A 17,686-nucleotide genomic window follows, 5' to 3' on the forward strand; every position below is an offset into this window, starting at 1 on the left:
AACGACCATGTATAGTAAGGCGTTTTTAGCCGAAAAAAACGACCATGTATAGTAAGGCGTTTTTAGTTGAAAAAAACAACTATGATAAAAAAAAAAACGACCATGTATAGTAAGGCGTTTTTCGCCGAAAAAAAACGCCGAAAAAAAAAAACGACCATGTATAGTAAGGCGTTTTTAGCCGAAAAAAACGACCATGAAAAAAAAAAAACGACCATGTATAGTAAGGCGTTTTTAGCCGAAAAAAACGACCATGTATAGTAAGGCGTTTTTAGCCGAAAAAAACGACCATGTATAGTAAGGCGTTTTTAGCCGAAAAAAAACGACCATGTATAGTAAGGCGTTTTTAGCCGAAAAAAACGACCATGTATAGTAAGGCGTTTTTAGCCGAAAAAAAACGACCATGTATAGTAAGGCGTTTTTAGTTGAAAAAAACAACTATGTATAGTAAGGCGTTTTTCGCCGAAAAAAACGACCATGTATAGTAAGGCGTTTTTAGCGGAAAAAAAAACGACCATGTAAAAGGCGTTTTTAAAAAAAAAACGACCATGTATAGTAAGGCGTTTTTAGCCGCTGAAAAAAAAAAACGACCATGTATAGTAAGGCGTTTTTAGCCGAAAAAAACGACCATGTATAGTAAGGCGTTTTTAGCCGAAAAAAACGACCATGTATAGTAAGGCGTTTTTCGCCGAAAAAAAACGACCATGTATAGTAAGGCGTTTTTCGCCGAAAAAAAACGACCATGTATAGTAAGGCGAAAAAAACGACCATGTATAGTAAGGCGTTTTTAGCCGAAAAAAAACACCATGTATAGTAAGGCGTTTTTAGTCGAAAAAAACGACCATGTATAGTAAGGCGTTTTTAGCCGAAAAAAACGACCATGTATAGTAAGGCGTTTTTAGCCGAAAAAAAGACCATGTATAGTAAGCCTTTTTAGCACAAAAAACACCATGTTAGTAAGGCGTTTTTAGTTGAAAAAAACAACTATATAGTAAGGCGTTTTTAGCCGAAAAAAACGGTATAGTACTTTTTTTTGTATAGTAAGGCGTTTTTAGCCGAAAAAAAAACGACCATGTATAGTAAGGCGTTTTTGGAATAGACACTTTTCGCCTTACACACACTTTCTGGGAACCAATTAAGTTCGTAAGCCAAGGTATCACTTTTTTTTGGCTCAAAACGCCTTACTATACCAAAAATCGCTTGCACGCACGCACGCACGCACGCACGCACGCACGCACGCACGCACGCACGCACGCACGCACGCACGCACGCACGCACGCACGCACGCACGCACGCACGCACGCACGCACGCACGCACGCACGCACGCACGCACGCACGCACGCACGCTACAAATTTTTCCTTGGGTGCGTTGGTGGTATAGTGGTGAGCATCGCTGCCTTCCAAGCAGTTGACCCGGGTTCGATTCCCGGCCAACGCAGTGTCCTTTTTTCCTTCTGTCTGAGTAATCTCAGAATTCATTTGTATTTTATTCTAACGTCACTTGTGTTCGGCCTCGCCTGACGTCAATTTATGGCCACTTTTCATTCTTGGGAATCTCTTATTTCATTCCTCAGAGGGGTGGGGGGGACACAGACGTTGGGAATCGAACCCGGGTCAACTGCTTGGAAGGCAGCTATGCTCACCACTATACTACCATGTACACAAGTTCCTTTAGTCTTCCACTTCATTTTAAATCAGATCACATGACTAAACGCAAAATGAAACTACGCAATGGAAAATCTGCCAAAGAAACAGTCGTTCTTGCATTTCAAAATAAGAGCAGGGAGGAAAAAAAACTATGTTGATCTGCGTTGGCCGGGAATCGAACCCAGGTCAACTGCTTGGAAGGCAGCTATGCTCACCACTATACCACCAACGCACTGACGGAGTCGTTTTGTAGAACAATAGATATGTCTGCAACAGCGCCGACTGCCGACGTGGCCGCATGAGGGAGAAAATACACGGCCATGTTTTGACATGTGGGCGGGGCAGATCGCCCACATGTGTGTGTTTGTTTGACTAGTCTTGTGAGGACCACAAACATTTATTTTATACCATACGTAGTGAGGACATTTTTGACAAGTGAGGACCTTTTGGTCGGTCCTCACAAGTTTTTCATTCTAAAGACTTGTAGAGGGTCTATATATGCATCTGTTAAAGTTTAAGAGAGGTCCTCACAAATTCACCCAAAATGATTTTTTGATGTGTATTTTCATTTCACTCGGATACACACACATTTTACTCACTGTGTGTGTCTATGTGTGTGTGTGTGTGTGTGTGGTTAATGAGAGGAAAAAGTTCATATCACAAAATGTAAAACGGCATTTTAACCAAATTCACAACAGGGGTGAGGACTTTGAATGTATCCCTTCAGAAACCTCACTCCTGCTGTTATTTCAGTTTCAAGTCCACTTTTTATTTCTTTGTTTTTAAAGAAGTTGAAGTGGGAAATATGGTGAAATTTAGTCTTCAAATGGAACACTAGTTCTTCTCTAAACTTATCAGCAACGGTGGTCCTCACTCCTTATCTGGAGTTATCCGGACCTCACAAAACCATTGAAACAGGAATCTGTGTGTGTGTGTGTGTGTGTGTGTGTGTGTGTGTGTGTGTGTGTATGGGGTGGTTGGAGGTTGGCCTTGTATGACCTTTAAATACTTTACCGAATTCCCACTGTTACTGTAAAGCGTTGGTGGTATAGTGGTGAGCATAGCTGCCTTCCAAGCAGTTGACCCGGGTTCGATTCCCGGCCAACGCAGTTGCACATGTTTTTTCCTCCTCGCTCTCATTAAAATGAAAAACAACCCGCTTTTTTTTCTTTTGGTTTGACTTTCCATTCCGGAGATTTTAATATTGAGTTCAATCATGTGATCTGATTTAAAATGAAGCGGAAGACTAAAGAATTGCGTTGGCCGGGAATCGAACCCGGGTCAACTGCTTGGAAGGCAGCTATGCTCACCACTATACCACCAACGCACTGATGGGGTTGTTTTGTAGAACGACAAATATGTCTACCGACTGCCGACGTGGCCACATGAGGGAGAAAATATACGGCCATGTTTGGACTTGCGGGGAGGGGGGGGGGTGTGTGTGTTTGTGTGTGCGTGTGTGTGTTTGTGTGAGAGAGAGAGTATGTGTGAGAGCGAGTGTGTAGTTGTGAGTGCGTGTGAGGGTTGGGATTGGTCGTCGCATGACTCTTACATCTGTTTCAGAATTCCAGCTGTTTCTGCGCAGCGTTGGTGGTATAGTGGTGAGCATAGCTGCCTTCCAAGCAGTTGACCCGGGTTCGATTCCCGGCCAACGCATGCTACTCCATTTTTTTCTCCTGACTTCCGATGAGAAATCAAACTTTGAGTTCATTATTTTCTCATTTAATATGGTTAGCGAACGACACATCACTCATTGTGGCGCTCCGTGTGTTTCCCGAAAAATAGTTTGTTTGCCAAGATTATATTCTCGCGAATTTAACATTCTTAAAGTGAAAAGTTCGTTAGCTAAAGCGTTCATAAGCCGAGGTATCACTGTACAGTTTATTTCTTTAATTACAATACCATAGCACATTTATTCTACATAAAATAAGATATATTGTGTGTAGGTTTAAGGATTAATTCGTAGAAAAACATGTTTTATGGGAACCAGGAACGGATTATTCTCATTTTAATGGTTTCCTATAGGAAATTAATGTTTGGAATACACACATTTCACCTTACACTTTCTCGGAACCAATTAAGTTCGTAAGCCAAGGTATTACTGTATGTTTCAGAATTCCAGCTGTTTCTGTACAGCGTTGGTGGTATAGTGGTGAGCATAGCTGCCTTCCAAGCAGTTGACCCGGGTTCGATTCCCGGCCAACGCATGCTACTCCATTTTTTTTCTCCTGACTTCCGATGAGAAATCAAACTTTGAGTTCATTATTTTCTCATTTAATATGGTTAGCGAACGACACATCACTCATTGTGGCGCTCCGTGTGTTTCCCGAAAAATAGTTTGTTTGCCAAGATTATATTCTCGCGAATTTCACGTTCTTAAAGTGAAAAGTTCGTTAGCTAAAGCGTTCATAAGCCGAGGTATCACTGTACAGTTTATTTCTTTAATTACAATACCATAGCACATTTATTCTACATAACATAAGATATATTGTCTGTAGTTTTAAGGATTAATTCGTAGAAAAACATGTTTTATGAAAACCCAGGAACGGATTATTCTCATTTTAATGGTTTCCTATAGGAAATTAATGTTTGGAATACACACATTTCACTACACTTTCTCGGAACCAATTAAGTTCGTAAGCCAAGCTATCACTGTATGTTTCTGAATGCCAGCTGTTTGTGTACCGTGTTGGTGGTATAGTGGTGAGCATAGCTGCCTTCCAAGCAGTTGACCCGGGTTCGATTCCCGGCCAACGCAGAGATTCCCTGTACACTACCATGGTTAAATCCAACTTATTTATATACATTTATTTTTTCATTATTATAAATCTTTTCATTGGTGAGATGAATAAAGGTTAATTTAATTTAATCTAATCGTCCTTTTTTAATTGCCTGGAATTGCTGATTTTTTTTATTACTTTGTTCATTGTATTCAAAATTTTAACTCATTCACTGCCATTCACAAATTTATTCGGCAATTGAAAATATGACATCGAGCGCCATTCCCAATTTTTTTTTTTTTCATGCTTGGGTGCCGTTAAAGCGCTGGTCAGACCTCTGGCAATGTTTTTCCCTTTTTCCATGTTAGCGCTTTGTTACAGCTTCGGCTGTTGTTAAAGCGCTATATCAATCAATGGTATTGCATTTTGGACAGCCGCCCCCATTTCAGGTTCAGATAACTCCAAACCCATATAACTTAGGAATTAACTCTTTTTTTTATGTTATGAAAGAAGAGAGTGTAAGGTTTTTTTTACGCTGCATTGAATGTTTATCTAGTCATAAAACTCAATATTCTGTGGGTCCTACAATTTGAGTGATAATGACAAAAACCCTGGCACTGGAGTGGACCCATTTTTGGACATTGTCTGGCAGTGAAGGACAACTACTTTTTCGATAAGCGGTCCAAATAAGATCTGGATATAAAGTATTTTGGGGAGCTTGTTTTAACCATTGACAAGAATCCCGCGGCGCTAGATTCCGGCCGACGATTGACGGCCATTTTCTTTTTTTAAACGACATAAACGTCAACTCACCTTTTTTGCATGTGCGATATCCTTCGCTAAACTCATGGTGTAGCATATCTGTCATGTCCCCCCCCCAAAAAACGGCCATTTTAGTGACACGTTATTCACAACGTACAAAATGGAGGTCAAGCAAGAAGCGGTACCTTTTCTCCCTCCGTGTTGCTTTCAAAGACAAAGGCGCTAAAGGACGGCTCGCCACCTCCGTCGTCATCCCCGCCGCCGCCGCCGCCGCTCCAGTCGCCGCCTTCCACCACCAATCCCATCAGCCTGCTGTTTTCCTGGTGGGCCGCAAACTGGCACACCTCGCCCAGCCGGAACTGGAAAGGACCCAAGCGTGGTGTCATGGCCGCCTGACGGTAATGTCAACTGGTCCACTTGACTTACGCTTATTCTGGTGACTTGAGTCTGGGGGTCGATCAGCCTGTTAAATAATAATATTAATAATAATAATAATAATAATAATACATTTTAAGCGCCTTTCAAAGCTTTCAAGAATACTTTTTTGAAATGTGAGGGATTTTGTGCTCAATCAAAATTTTGCGGTGAAGATATCAATAATAATAATAATAATAATAATAATAATAATAATAATAATAATAATAATACATTTCATTTATCAGGACAGTTTACCGGAATAGTGACAACAATAACAATAATAATAATAACAAAAACAACAACAATAACAATATTGTTTATATTAATAATAATAATAATAATAATAATAATAATAATAATAGTAACAAAAACAATAATAACTACTATGACCACTACTACTACTACTAATAATAGTAATAATAATAATAATAATAATAATAATAATAATAATAATAATACATTTCATTTATCAGGACAGTTTACCGGAATAGTGACAACAATAACAATATTATTTATATTAATAATAATAATAATAATAATAATAATAGTAACAAAAACAATAATAATAATATCGAACAATAATAATAATAACTACTATGACCACTACTACTACTAATAATAGTAATAATAATAATAATAATAATAATAATAATAATAATAATAATAATACAAATAACACAAATAATAATAATAATAGTCATACTACTACGACCACTACTACTACCAATACTACGACTATGACTACTACTACTACTGCTAATAATAATAATAATAATAATAATAATAATAATAATAAAATAATAATAGTAGTCATAACAATAATAATAATAAGAAGAAGAAGAATAACAAGAATAATAATAATCATCATCATAACAAAAACAATAATAATAATAATAGTAATATTACTATGACCACTTCTACTACTACTACTACTACTACTAATAATAATAATAATAACAATAACCTGAGGTCACTGCTGGTCACCATCAGGTGCGACTCGGTAGTCCTGAAGATGTTGTGGATGGCGCGGGCGGCGAGGACCTGCCTCATGGCCTCGTAGATCACCTCCCGGTTGTCGCCGCAGCGCACCGCCATGGAGCCCAGGAAGCGCACGGCAAACACCTGTTGCAAGAGGGAGTCTGCGTGCACCCAACAGACACAGAGTAGCACCCCCAACCCCCAAGAAAAATGAAGGAAACCAAATCAGGAACACTGAGAAGTCTTATTCCTTGACGATGAAAGCGAAAAAAAAAATGTTTACCGTCGCTTTCGCGGGAACAGTCGTCATCCGTTTCGCCAAATGGATTAGTACGCCTGCCGGGAAGAGAAAAACATTGTGATTAAAACGTCTTCACTGACACATTCGGAGGCATCTCGCCCTCCTGGAAATGATGTAAGCCAATCAGAGGCCAACGGGAAGCCTACTCCTTGTTTGTCCAAAGAACACGCGTGTGCTTACTTTCCGTCTACTCTATTCTGGTCGAGGAATTCTGAGGCTGGCAGGACGATGTCGAACTGGATGGGGGTCCCGGGGGCGATCAGGTCTTCCGGCTCTGGGCCGGGTTCAGATTTCTGGGATGGAGTGCTAGTGGAGTAGACGCCCCCCGGCTTGGCTCTGCAATGGATGAGTCGAGATTTCACGATGAGAGGTGACAAAATATTGTTGCGCAAGCTCAAATTGGGATGATGGCGACATCGCCGATTCTTGTTGTAAATTTCCCCATTGTGGGACGAATAAAGGTTTTCTGATTCTGATTCTACAAAACTGTTTGGTGACATTTTCCGGAAAAGTTCTGATAAACCGGAAAAAATAGCGCAAAATGGTTTTTAGGCATTTTAGGGAAAAATGGTGCAAAATCGTTTTGTGGCACTTTACATGAAAATGCCGCAAAATTGTTTTGTGGCATGTAACAAAAAAATTTTGACAAACCGGAAAAAAAATTGCACAAAACAGTTTTGTGGCATTTTACGGAAAAATGGTGCAAAATTTGGCATTTTACGGGAAAATTCCACAAAACTGTTTTGTGGCATTTTACAAAAAATGCTAACTGGAAAAATGCTGCAAAACGGGTTTGTGGCATTTTACGGAAAAATGGTGCAAAATCGTTTTGTGGCCCTTTACAGGAAAATGCTGCAAAACTGTTTTGTGGCATGTAAGAATTTTTTTTTGACAAACCGGAAAAAATTGCACAGATCAGTTTTGTGGCATTTTACGGAAAAATGTTGAAAAAATTGGCATTTTACGGGAAAATTCCACAAAAATGTTTTGTGGCAATTTAGAAAAAATGTTGACGAACCGGAAAAATGCTGCAAAACGGTTTTGTGACATATTACGGAAAAATAGTGCAAAATTGTTTTGTGGCATTTTACGGGAAAAATCTGCAAAACTGTTTCCTGGCATTTTACAAAAAAAATCCTGACTAACCAGGAAAATGCAGCAAAACTTTCCTGGCATTTTAGAAAAAAATGCTGACGAACCGGAACAATGCCGCAAAACGGGTTTGTGGCATTTTACGGAAAAACGGTGTACAATTGTTTTGTGGCATTTTACGGGAAAATTCCGCAAAACTGTTTTGTGGCATTTTACAAAAAAATGCTGACTAACCGGAAAAATGCTGCAAAACGTTTTTGTGCCGTTTTACGGAAAAATAGTCCAAAATTGTTTTGTCGCATTGTACGGAAAAACGGTGCAAAATTGTTTTGTGGCATTTTACAAAAAATTCCGCAAAACTGTTTCGTGGCATTTTACAAAAAAAAAAGCTGACTAACCGGAAAAATGCTGCAAAACGGGTTTGTGGCATTTTACGGAAAAACTGTACACACAGGAAGTGTGCGGCGTTAAATATTTTCTGGCGAAAACTTGAACAGACCTGTCAGGGTCAGGAGCGCCTTCCTGCCTCTTTTCAAAGCTGGTGGCAGGGGTGACGGCCTGGATGGCGGTTTGGTTCAACCGGATGGCCACCGCCTGGCGACAACAGAGCACCAAGGAAGTACAGTAAAGTCTCGTTATATCGATATCGGATATATCGATAGTCCCGGTTATATCGATATTATTTCTATGCACGCACGGAGAAAATTACATGCAAACAGGGTTGGATATATCGATAGTCCCGGTTATATCGATATTTTTCGGACTCCCGAGAATATCGATATAACGAGACTTTACTGTACTTAAAAAAACGAGGCAGGGACTTGTCGTTGCCGCGTACGCAGACCGCCGCGGCGTACCTCAGGGTTGTCGGTTAGGTAGATCTGTCTGGAGATGTTGTTCACCGTGCAAATCCACTGAGGAGGAAACAAACGGGTGAGGAGTGGATTTGACAAAATGGCGACAAAGATGTGACCTGACGACTTCCTCACCAGTCAGGTTCATCTGAAACAGCGCCCTCAAAAAAAGGTATGATTGGTTCTTACCTCTTCATATTCCTTCTTGCTTTCCGCTTGTAGAATCATGGACCTGAAGACAAACAGAACACTAAACGTAACAAAATGGAGCGCGCCGGCGGTCAGGCGAGCAACGACAAGCGGGCGTACGCTTTTCCTGAAGGGGTGGTGATTTGGAAACAGTAATGTCTGTCTTCGCACTCGATGGCCATGACGGAGCTGTTGTCCAGGTCCAGTACCATACCACCCGCCACGGCCCCTCTGGGCTGGCACATGAGGTTGCCGCCCTGCGTGAAGAAGTACAGGCGGTCCCACGCCGTGGTCACCAACCCGGTTTTGCTGGAGATAAGGAAGAGAGAGGTGAATTTTCAGTCATTGACCAGAGAAGCGCATACCGAAGCGGACAACCGTGTAACGTCTTCATACTTCCTGATGTTGAGGAAGCCGGCCTTTTGGATCAGCGCGCGATTGATGGGCTCGCCGTCCTTGTCCAACGTATAGATCGAATCGTCCACGGACAGGAGCTCCTTCTGTGACACGCGCATGGCCTCGGCCTCCACGTCCATTTGAGCCTGGATGCTAAGCACAAAGACAAGCTTCAGATCCCAGACTCCCGACGGGCCACTCAAGCTACGACGAGGCGTCTTTACTTTTGCGTCATGTTTGACACTGAGGAGAGAAAGTGGTCCAACTTCTTTGACACCAACTCGAGGCCTTTCTTGAAAAAAAGCACCTGGGAAAGTTGCAGGAGGACGGATTCTTCTCATTAACGTTGCGCTAGCGACACGGTTGGGCTAGTGACACGGTTGCGCTAGCTACACGGTTGCATAGCGACGCGACGTTAGCTTGGAAGAGAACGTTCATTTGGGACAAGGCGTACAGAAACGACGACGCGCGATTAGCGCGTTGCGTTACCTGCGCTTGCGTGTAGCCTAGCATGGGTTCCAACATGGCCACCCTCTTGCGGTACTGCAGGGCGTTGAGGGCGCAGTAATACTGCAGCGAGGCCTGATGCTGCTTCCTGCGAGTGTACGCCACCTCTTTCACCAGGTCGGCCTTCAGCTGTTCACCCAGGGAGGTGTCGGGGGGGTTATTGCCATTATTTCAAAGTCAATGTTAAAGTCAGCTTTATTGTCAAATATGCTAATATGCATGACATACAGCACAGATGAAATGAATGTCCTCTCGGACCCAGCGTGCAAGGCACGTATAATGTGACAACAGACAATACATGTAATTTCTGAATGTAAAGTGAGGTAGCATCGTATGTAAAGTGAGGTAGTGACGTATGTAAAGTGGGGTAGTGTAGTAAAAACAAACAAAAAAAAGTTGAAGTGAAGTCTTGCAGAAAAAAAACGGGGAAAAAAAAATAGTGTTCAGGATAATAGTACAGCATGACTCAGAGTTCGGTGAGTGTGGCAGTGGGAAGGGTAGGGGGGGCAGGGCTTGCGAATGAGAGTACTGAAGGTCCACGAGAGACGATTTGTGAGAGGAAAGCAAAATTACCTTTTCATTCTCCCTTTTTTTGGGTAAGCGGCTGTATTTGACCATGGCTGCCTCATGCTCTGCGTGAGAAGAAGATACATTGTCGATATAAAAGAAAAAGCATCGACGGAAGACCAGGTTCTTATTTTAGGATGGGATTTGCGAACTTGCCATCAGTGGCGATGCCGTGGATTTCCTTGAGCGTGCTGATCTCTGAAATATTAAATGACGCAAAGTTAGCATATTTTTTCTTTTTCCGAATGTGGTAGAAAGTAAGACTGATTCCATTGAAGTTGGGGTGTTGTGTTCACAGACGATTATTTGTAAATCATATTCAACCAAAACATTAATTGGATATACAGTAAAGTCTCGTTATATCGATATCGGATATATCGATTCCCGGTTATATCGATACTCTTTCTATGCACGCACGGAGATATATCGATAGTCCCGGTTATATCGATATTTTTTCGGACTCCCTTGAATATCGATATAACGAGACTTTACTGTACGTCACAAGCGAGATAGTATAGTATAACACGAGATAGTATAGTATAACACGCACACGTGTATAACACGCACCCCTTATTTTCAATAAAAAATCGGTTAAAAAAAATTGTGTTCCACTTTTTCTCGGCTATCAGTATATCAATTAAAATATGAATAACACTGAATCGATACTCTGGATATTGGTAATTGTGCAAAACAGCAATGCTTAACTCACGTTTTAGTGTGTGCGAGGCAAGGAAAGGAAATGAAGCGTAGCTAAAGAATTGGTAATCAACACTTTAAAAAAAAGGAATGCACGTGATTCGGGTCTTTCCGAGAATCGAAACTGACCCTTAACAACAGCGACTATGGAGAATAGCCATGGAAATGCTGCCCCCTCCTACAAGGGATAAAGCATTAAATATATATGAGAATTTTTTTTCCCCAGGCCTCGTTTATAACGCGCACCCAAACTTTGAGTTCTTTTTTTTTTTTAGGTAGAAAATTTTGCGTCTCATACTCGAATAAATACGGTAAGTTTCCCTTTTTTTTCTCCAACGGTTAGCGCGTTGACCCCACTTATGCACAGGCTTTGTGTGGTTTTTCGATGGATACTCCATTCCAACTTCCGTATTTCAAAAACATTCACGCGGATTTGATCGAATATTTCAAATGGTCCCGAGAATTGATTATGAGCGAGGATGGTTGTCATGGTAGACATAGAGGAGACAACGTTTTCAATGAAAGACAGACGGGTCTGGACTGCTGGCAGGTCAAGCTTAGTTCCGAGCAGTCTTGAACTGACAAAACTTCGATGTTGTAAGACTGCAGAATGTGATTTGATATTGTCTCGCGGGAATATTGTTATAAGGGGAGTCTATGATCAAGACAAATACCCCCTCTCCCCAAATTTGGTCTCATCAGACCACAAAATGCTTTTCCACTTTGCGTCAGTCTATCTTCTATGAACTCAGGCCCAGAGAACTTGGCATGTGTTTTTGAATTATTTTTTTTTGCTTTTGCTTAGTTGAATTTTAAATTACGGAAATGGCACCAGATTGTATTTCCCGACGTTGGTGATTTTTGAGGCCACGTGGTGATACCCGATGCACCGTGATTGCATTTTTTTTTTTGCCGCCTGAGTGGTCAAAGGTAACGGCCATTCAATCTTGACGTTTACATGCAATGACTTCCCCGAATTCTCTTAACCTTTGTTATGATATTTCGAACTGTAAAACCATAAAATTCAAAGTCAATGATTATTTGCTTCAAACGACAGCGTCTTTGTGGTATATTGCATTACATACGCGTGAAAGGTGGTTTGCAAATTATTGTGTTGTTTTGATCTATATGAAACACAACATTCAATTTTTTGGGGATTTTGGTTGTTTGCATAAAATGGGAATCAGACAAAAAAAGAGACAAAAGCTGATATACAGTGATACATTGGCTTACGAACTTAATAGGTTCCCACACGGAGTGTGTAAAGCGATAAGTGTGTATCTCAAAAATTAATTTCCCATAAGAAACGATTAAAATGAGAATAATCCGTTCCCAGGTCCCCATAAAACAAATTTTCTACTTTCTAATTTTCTAAGCCTTAAAACTACACAGAATATACCTTATTTCATGTATAATAAATGTGCTATGGTATTATAATTAAAGAAATAAACTGTACTATATAATAAAGTTGTTTTATTTACCTTTGTGATGGTCGTTGATGGCATGATGGAATGGATAGCTTTTTGCATAAAGTGTCCCAATGGGTTGTACACCTTGGAAGTTGTGATATTGCAACAGCAACAGAAGCAAGCAGACACACTAGAAACATCATATATAGCTGGTTCCCTTGCTTTTCTTTTCATTTCAAATTGAACTGATGGCTAGTGCGGGTTATTTGTGGAGCCTGATTGATGGTATAATTTAACCTTGCAGTCTACACTCTGCCTTTGAACTATCAAAGTTGAAACAAGTCCCAATTTTGCTGTTTTCTATCCATTTTGTCGCTCTCTCTCTGTCGTCTGCCTGTCTCTTTAATGTTTAAACAAACTCCCTTCACTGCTGCTTTCTTGACCAATCACGTGGCTTTAACCGAAGACTGGGGACCAAAACAAGCCGGCTGACATTTTCTTTTTGGAGAACAGGCTCGTTCGCGAATGACACATCACACATCGCGGCAGCTCCGTGTGTATCCCGAAAAATTGTTTGTATGCCAAAGTAAATTTTTCAGAAATTTAACGTTCGTAAACTGAAAAGTTCGTAAACCAAGTGGTTCGTAAACCGAGGTATTACTGTATATTCATTCTGAAAGTGAAAAAATGTTGCATAGGTTTCTGTATTCAGGATTGAGTCTGTGGGGAATTTGCAATTCTGCAAAATGTCTTTCCTCGGATGAAAAAAATTAATGTAATTTTTCGCGGCTGTGTCCCAAGAATTTGTCCATGTGGTGTTTCATACAAATTAGCCTTTGTGTGTGTGTCTGTGTCTATGTGTGTGTGTGCGTGTCTACCCGTAAGGTCTTTTTCTCTGAACTGGATCAAGGGGAAGACCATGGTGTCGGCCATCTGGTTGGCGAGCTCCAAGTGCAGCGAGTTCAGCTGGATGAAATCGAATGCATTATGCGAGGAAAAAAAAATGAAGCGAAGGACATGAACGCACGACAAGAGACACCAAAAACAAACACCATGAGGGAGTCCATTTTGCATTTGCTGCTTTCTGAGGAACGTTTGTCATCATAATGACAACTAGCCCCCAAAAAAACGTCTACATTTACATTCAGCAGAAGGATCATTTTCGGCTTTCCATTAATCATCTGCGCTTATCTCAAAGCGGAGGATCAAGGGCTAAAGGTTCGCCAGATTAGCCGAATCGCATCGTGATGTGTTTGCATGTTGTACGTGCGCGCTGGCAAAAAACACATCAAGTCAGACCCATCTTGTCTGCTGCCTAAATGGCAGCAAACCATCTCTGATGGCCATTTCGATCTGGATTCGAATGTTAACACATTTAGCGTTGAGATTAACGCATCATATTGTAATTTTTTTTTATATTTAAAGGACAACCGACACCATTTTTTTTGTTACCTAAGTGACACCAGAAAAACGTTTTATAGCATCTAAAACACGGCTAAGATTTTTAGTCAAAAGCAAAACACCAATAAAAATGACTTAAAGTGTCCCACAACTGCCACAAAATGAGATCGGAACTGGGGAGATTCAGAAAGTCCCGCCCCCTTGTTCGTGACGTCACAGCAGGAAAGTATTTCACAAACTGCCTTGCTCCAGAATCAAAACAATGGCTTCAGAGAGTTCAGATTCGGAGAAGATGCTTTCTTGTTACTCATCCAGTTGTGATTATGATTCAAATGGTTCTGAAGAGGAAAGCATAAATGTTTGCAATCGATTAAAGAAGTCCTTCCGGAAGTCCGTCTGGACTCCACTGTAGCGTCCCAGAAAATGCACAAGATGGCGCACAAGCTCCGTTGGAAATGGCTGATTTGTCTGCTGGGAATTGGTGTCAATTTAACACCTTTATGCGTTTTGCAGCAATTGGTCTTGGTGCGACACACAACAATTAACCATCGCCTTATTTATGTAGTTTTCCTTCTAATTTCGCAGTGTTTTCAGATGAAAAAAAGTGCCCAAAATGCATTGGGTGTCGTTTTGTCGGTCAGGGGCGTTCCGAATGTGACGTCACGTTATGATCGTCATCAAGTAGAAAACAAGACTTCCTAAATATTCAGCGCGAGTCTTAAAAGGTAAAATATAGCTATAAACTATAATCTTTGTAAAATATGATCAGTAGAAGTCATTTGAAGTGATTTTACAAATTATGGACACAACTTGTCCTGAGGCCTCGGTTGTCCTTTAAGTAACTGCCAGTGATTTAAAGTCAAACCGATAATCATGTTAAATCATTATTTGACATGTGTCTCACCTCCTCCACCGTTTTGGCAAAATTCTGCAGCGTGGAGACGACTTCTTCATCACCTTTGCCGAGAGCAAAATTCTAAAAAGGGGCAAAATTAAAGAATGAACAGGTGTGGTATCATTTACAGTTTTGATACATCTGGATTTGTAACATTCAATTCCGGTGTGCTTACTTTCTTTTCGTAGTCAAGAAGTTGCCGCGAGAGCTGCTCCGTGGCCAAACCCATCTCGCTCTTTTTTAAGAAGATAAAGACAAAATGATTGTTTTGCTTAAATTGCCTTTCAATGATAAGACAGTGATACCACAGTTTACCAACACTTTAGCTCATGAACCTTTTGATTTACAAACATTACATTCGTGAGAATATAATCTTGGCATACGAACTTGTTTTCGGCGGATGAACCAAACCACACAGGCGGACTAGTTTTCCACACCCCTTTTGAGTGCAGACGTGGTTTGCTAGCGAGTGGAGTACTTTTGCTATTATGGGACCGAAAAAGACCCCAGCACAGGCTCGTGTTAAACCGAAGAGGACACAAAAGAAAATGACGGTCGAGCAGAAGAAGGAGATCATCGAACATCACGAACGAGGTGTGCGTTTGTGTGACTTAGCGTCCCAGTACCGGTATGCTAAGTCGACCATTGCTACGTGTGGCTAAGAGTGTTTCTGTGATGTCTAAGCAACGGTCTCAGGCAATAGAAGAGATTGAAAAACTTCTGTTGCTTTGGATTAACGAAAAGCAGCTAGCAGGGGGCATTGTGAGTGAGGGTATTATCGCCGAGAAAGCAAGCCAACTTCACTCGGATATCATCTAGAGGCAACCACATCAACGATCATCACAAAGGTAAATAAAACGACTTTATTATACAGTACAGTTTATTTCTTTATTTACAATACAATAGCACATTTATTATACATAAAATAAGGTATATTTTGTGTAGTTTTAAGGCTTATTTAGTACAAAATTATGTTTTATGGGGACCTGGGAACGGATTATTGTCATTTTTAATGTTTTCTTATGGGAAATAAATGTTTGGCAGACAAACTTTTTGCCTTACACACACTTTCTGGGAACCAATCAAGTTTGTAAGCTAAGGTGTCACTGTTTATGTAAAGCATTTTCCGGCAGAATCCTTGATCCATTTCTTACTTTGGATCCGACAAGATTGGGTGCATCTAACGTGAGGAAACGTCCATACCTGAGCACCGAAGATGCGCTGCATGGATTGGAGCAGCTGGTTGGTGTAGTCTGTGAGGTTCGCTGCATCCTCTTCAAAGACGCTGAGCAAGGAACGAGTCTGCGGGTGGGGTTGGAGTATATTTTTAAGTAAACTGCATCTCATTCGATACACCTTGATTCACAGTAATCCATATGACCAGGCGACAGAACAATGACAAGCACATCCATGAGTGAACGTCTGTTTATACTGTATGACTAAGCAAGCAGTTTGAGGAAACCTACATACTAACTAAGACACAAGGTGTGTCAGAAAAGTTCCAGGACTGAGCTTGCACTGCTGCGTTCTTTCATCCAGTCCACCAAGCATTCTCATAAAGTGATGGTTTGACATTTTAACTTCATATCCAAGAATGACACGGCTTGACTTTGTGTATGTTGTTTGTTGTACTTTCTACTCTTGCATGAGTTGGACTTAAAGAAAAACATAGGTCGCAATCGTCTGGAGGAGTAAAGTATTTCAAAATAATTACAAATACCAATGGACGGCATTCACCATATTAGTACTTTTTACCTCTCGAACAAATAACATTCATTATTTATAACCTTTGACAGCACCTTCTGGCGTCTACTGCTGACGGATCGAGACCCACAATAGCAAATTGAATCCAATTTGGCATCCACGAGACCAATACAATGTAGCAAGCAATATGACCGCTGTTATGGATGAGCTCTTATTACCTTATTAGCTCTTATTACATGACGCGAGATTTGCACGTTAGCACTCAGACCAACCAACAGGCACCCTGTACGAGCCACAACACATTTGGAAAGCCAAATGCACAATGGAACGTTATTTTTACAAGCGAAGGGGTGTTTAGGGTGAGCTTTATTTTGCAACTATACCGGTGTTTCCATTGGGTGCTGTCATTAGCCCGTAGCGATAAACTACAAAACAGAATCACCCCATGCTAGTTAGCTAATAGCATCCATATTTTTTTTTTGTTTTGTTTTTTTGGGTCATGTTGTGGCGTAGGTTTGACAAAACGCTGAGAAAATGAACAGGGGCTTACCTGAGGACTGTCCTGCAAAGCGTCTTCCAGGAGAAGCTTGTGGTGTACGGCCGGCATCTTGCGAGAGGTGGCGAAATAACGAAGACTGAAGGGGCTTGAATTACGAAGCACGTTGGACTCAATTTCCCAGAATTCTCTGCTCGGGTCAGATGGAAAAAGGTGCGTTTGTGGGAGGCTCGTCCGTTGTAAACAATTCTTGTTTTAACACCATCTATTGTAGCAATTCTTGTTTTAACAATCGGAACCGTTCGTTCGAAGTAATTCTTGATTTAAAAATCGATTAACAACAAAATACACAGACACGGTAAAAAATTAGAATGTCGAATCCCCTCTACATATTACATAATAATAATAATACATTTAGTTTATAAGCGCCTTTCAAAACACTCAAGGTCGCTTTACAGTCAGAAGATATATTTTTTTTCTGTGGGTGAGCAGCGGCAGCCACACGCGCCAGCGTTCACAGAGAGCGCACGACAAATTAATCAAGAACTAGTTTTTAAATTTGAAGTAAAAATTCATGACTGTTAATGTGGTTTATATATATATATATATATATATATATATATATATATATATATATATATATATATATATATATAT

General features: G+C 40.6%; 1 protein-coding gene and 7 non-coding genes across 8 annotated transcripts in view; 5 read left to right on the forward strand and 3 right to left on the reverse strand.

The window, feature by feature from the left end:
- Positions 1 to 17,219, reverse strand: part of appl2 (adaptor protein, phosphotyrosine interacting with PH domain and leucine zipper 2) — a 21,942-nt gene extending 4,723 nt beyond the window's left edge. The window contains exons 1-20 of the mRNA XM_088995869.1: positions 17,084 to 17,219; positions 16,033 to 16,131; positions 15,005 to 15,064; positions 14,839 to 14,910; positions 13,412 to 13,499; positions 10,585 to 10,626; positions 10,435 to 10,493; positions 9,844 to 9,990; positions 9,579 to 9,661; positions 9,355 to 9,507; positions 9,079 to 9,267; positions 8,959 to 9,001; positions 8,773 to 8,829; positions 8,415 to 8,509; positions 7,004 to 7,159; positions 6,806 to 6,858; positions 6,509 to 6,683; positions 5,554 to 5,590; positions 5,313 to 5,486; positions 5,179 to 5,226 (exon numbers count right to left, since the gene is read on the reverse strand). Of these exons, the coding sequence (XP_088851995.1) occupies positions 5,179 to 5,226; positions 5,313 to 5,486; positions 5,554 to 5,590; positions 6,509 to 6,683; positions 6,806 to 6,858; positions 7,004 to 7,159; positions 8,415 to 8,509; positions 8,773 to 8,829; positions 8,959 to 9,001; positions 9,079 to 9,267; positions 9,355 to 9,507; positions 9,579 to 9,661; positions 9,844 to 9,990; positions 10,435 to 10,493; positions 10,585 to 10,626; positions 13,412 to 13,499; positions 14,839 to 14,910; positions 15,005 to 15,064; positions 16,033 to 16,131; positions 17,084 to 17,140 (1,887 nt within the window). The 5' untranslated portion in view covers positions 17,141 to 17,219. The remainder of the gene's footprint in view (positions 1 to 5,178; positions 5,227 to 5,312; positions 5,487 to 5,553; positions 5,591 to 6,508; positions 6,684 to 6,805; positions 6,859 to 7,003; positions 7,160 to 8,414; positions 8,510 to 8,772; positions 8,830 to 8,958; positions 9,002 to 9,078; positions 9,268 to 9,354; positions 9,508 to 9,578; positions 9,662 to 9,843; positions 9,991 to 10,434; positions 10,494 to 10,584; positions 10,627 to 13,411; positions 13,500 to 14,838; positions 14,911 to 15,004; positions 15,065 to 16,032; positions 16,132 to 17,083) is intronic.
- Positions 1,365 to 1,436, forward strand: trnag-ucc (transfer RNA glycine (anticodon UCC)). The gene has a single exon. It is a non-coding gene; the product is annotated as a tRNA-Gly (tRNA).
- trnag-ucc (transfer RNA glycine (anticodon UCC)) lies at positions 1,806 to 1,877 on the reverse strand. The gene has a single exon. It is a non-coding gene; the product is annotated as a tRNA-Gly (tRNA).
- Positions 2,683 to 2,754, forward strand: trnag-ucc (transfer RNA glycine (anticodon UCC)). Its single transcript has one exon. It is a non-coding gene; the product is annotated as a tRNA-Gly (tRNA).
- On the reverse strand, positions 2,901 to 2,972 carry trnag-ucc (transfer RNA glycine (anticodon UCC)). The gene has a single exon. It is a non-coding gene; the product is annotated as a tRNA-Gly (tRNA).
- On the forward strand, positions 3,230 to 3,301 carry trnag-ucc (transfer RNA glycine (anticodon UCC)). Its single transcript has one exon. It is a non-coding gene; the product is annotated as a tRNA-Gly (tRNA).
- trnag-ucc (transfer RNA glycine (anticodon UCC)) lies at positions 3,781 to 3,852 on the forward strand. The gene has a single exon. It is a non-coding gene; the product is annotated as a tRNA-Gly (tRNA).
- Positions 4,332 to 4,403, forward strand: trnag-ucc (transfer RNA glycine (anticodon UCC)). Its single transcript has one exon. It is a non-coding gene; the product is annotated as a tRNA-Gly (tRNA).
- Positions 17,220 to 17,686: the final 467 nt, after the last annotated feature.

This window comes from Hippocampus bargibanti, linkage group LG05 (genome assembly GCF_051943395.1).
Source record: "Hippocampus bargibanti isolate YZ-2025 linkage group LG05, ASM5194339v1, whole genome shotgun sequence".
NCBI lineage: Eukaryota > Metazoa > Chordata > Actinopteri > Syngnathiformes > Syngnathidae > Hippocampus > Hippocampus bargibanti.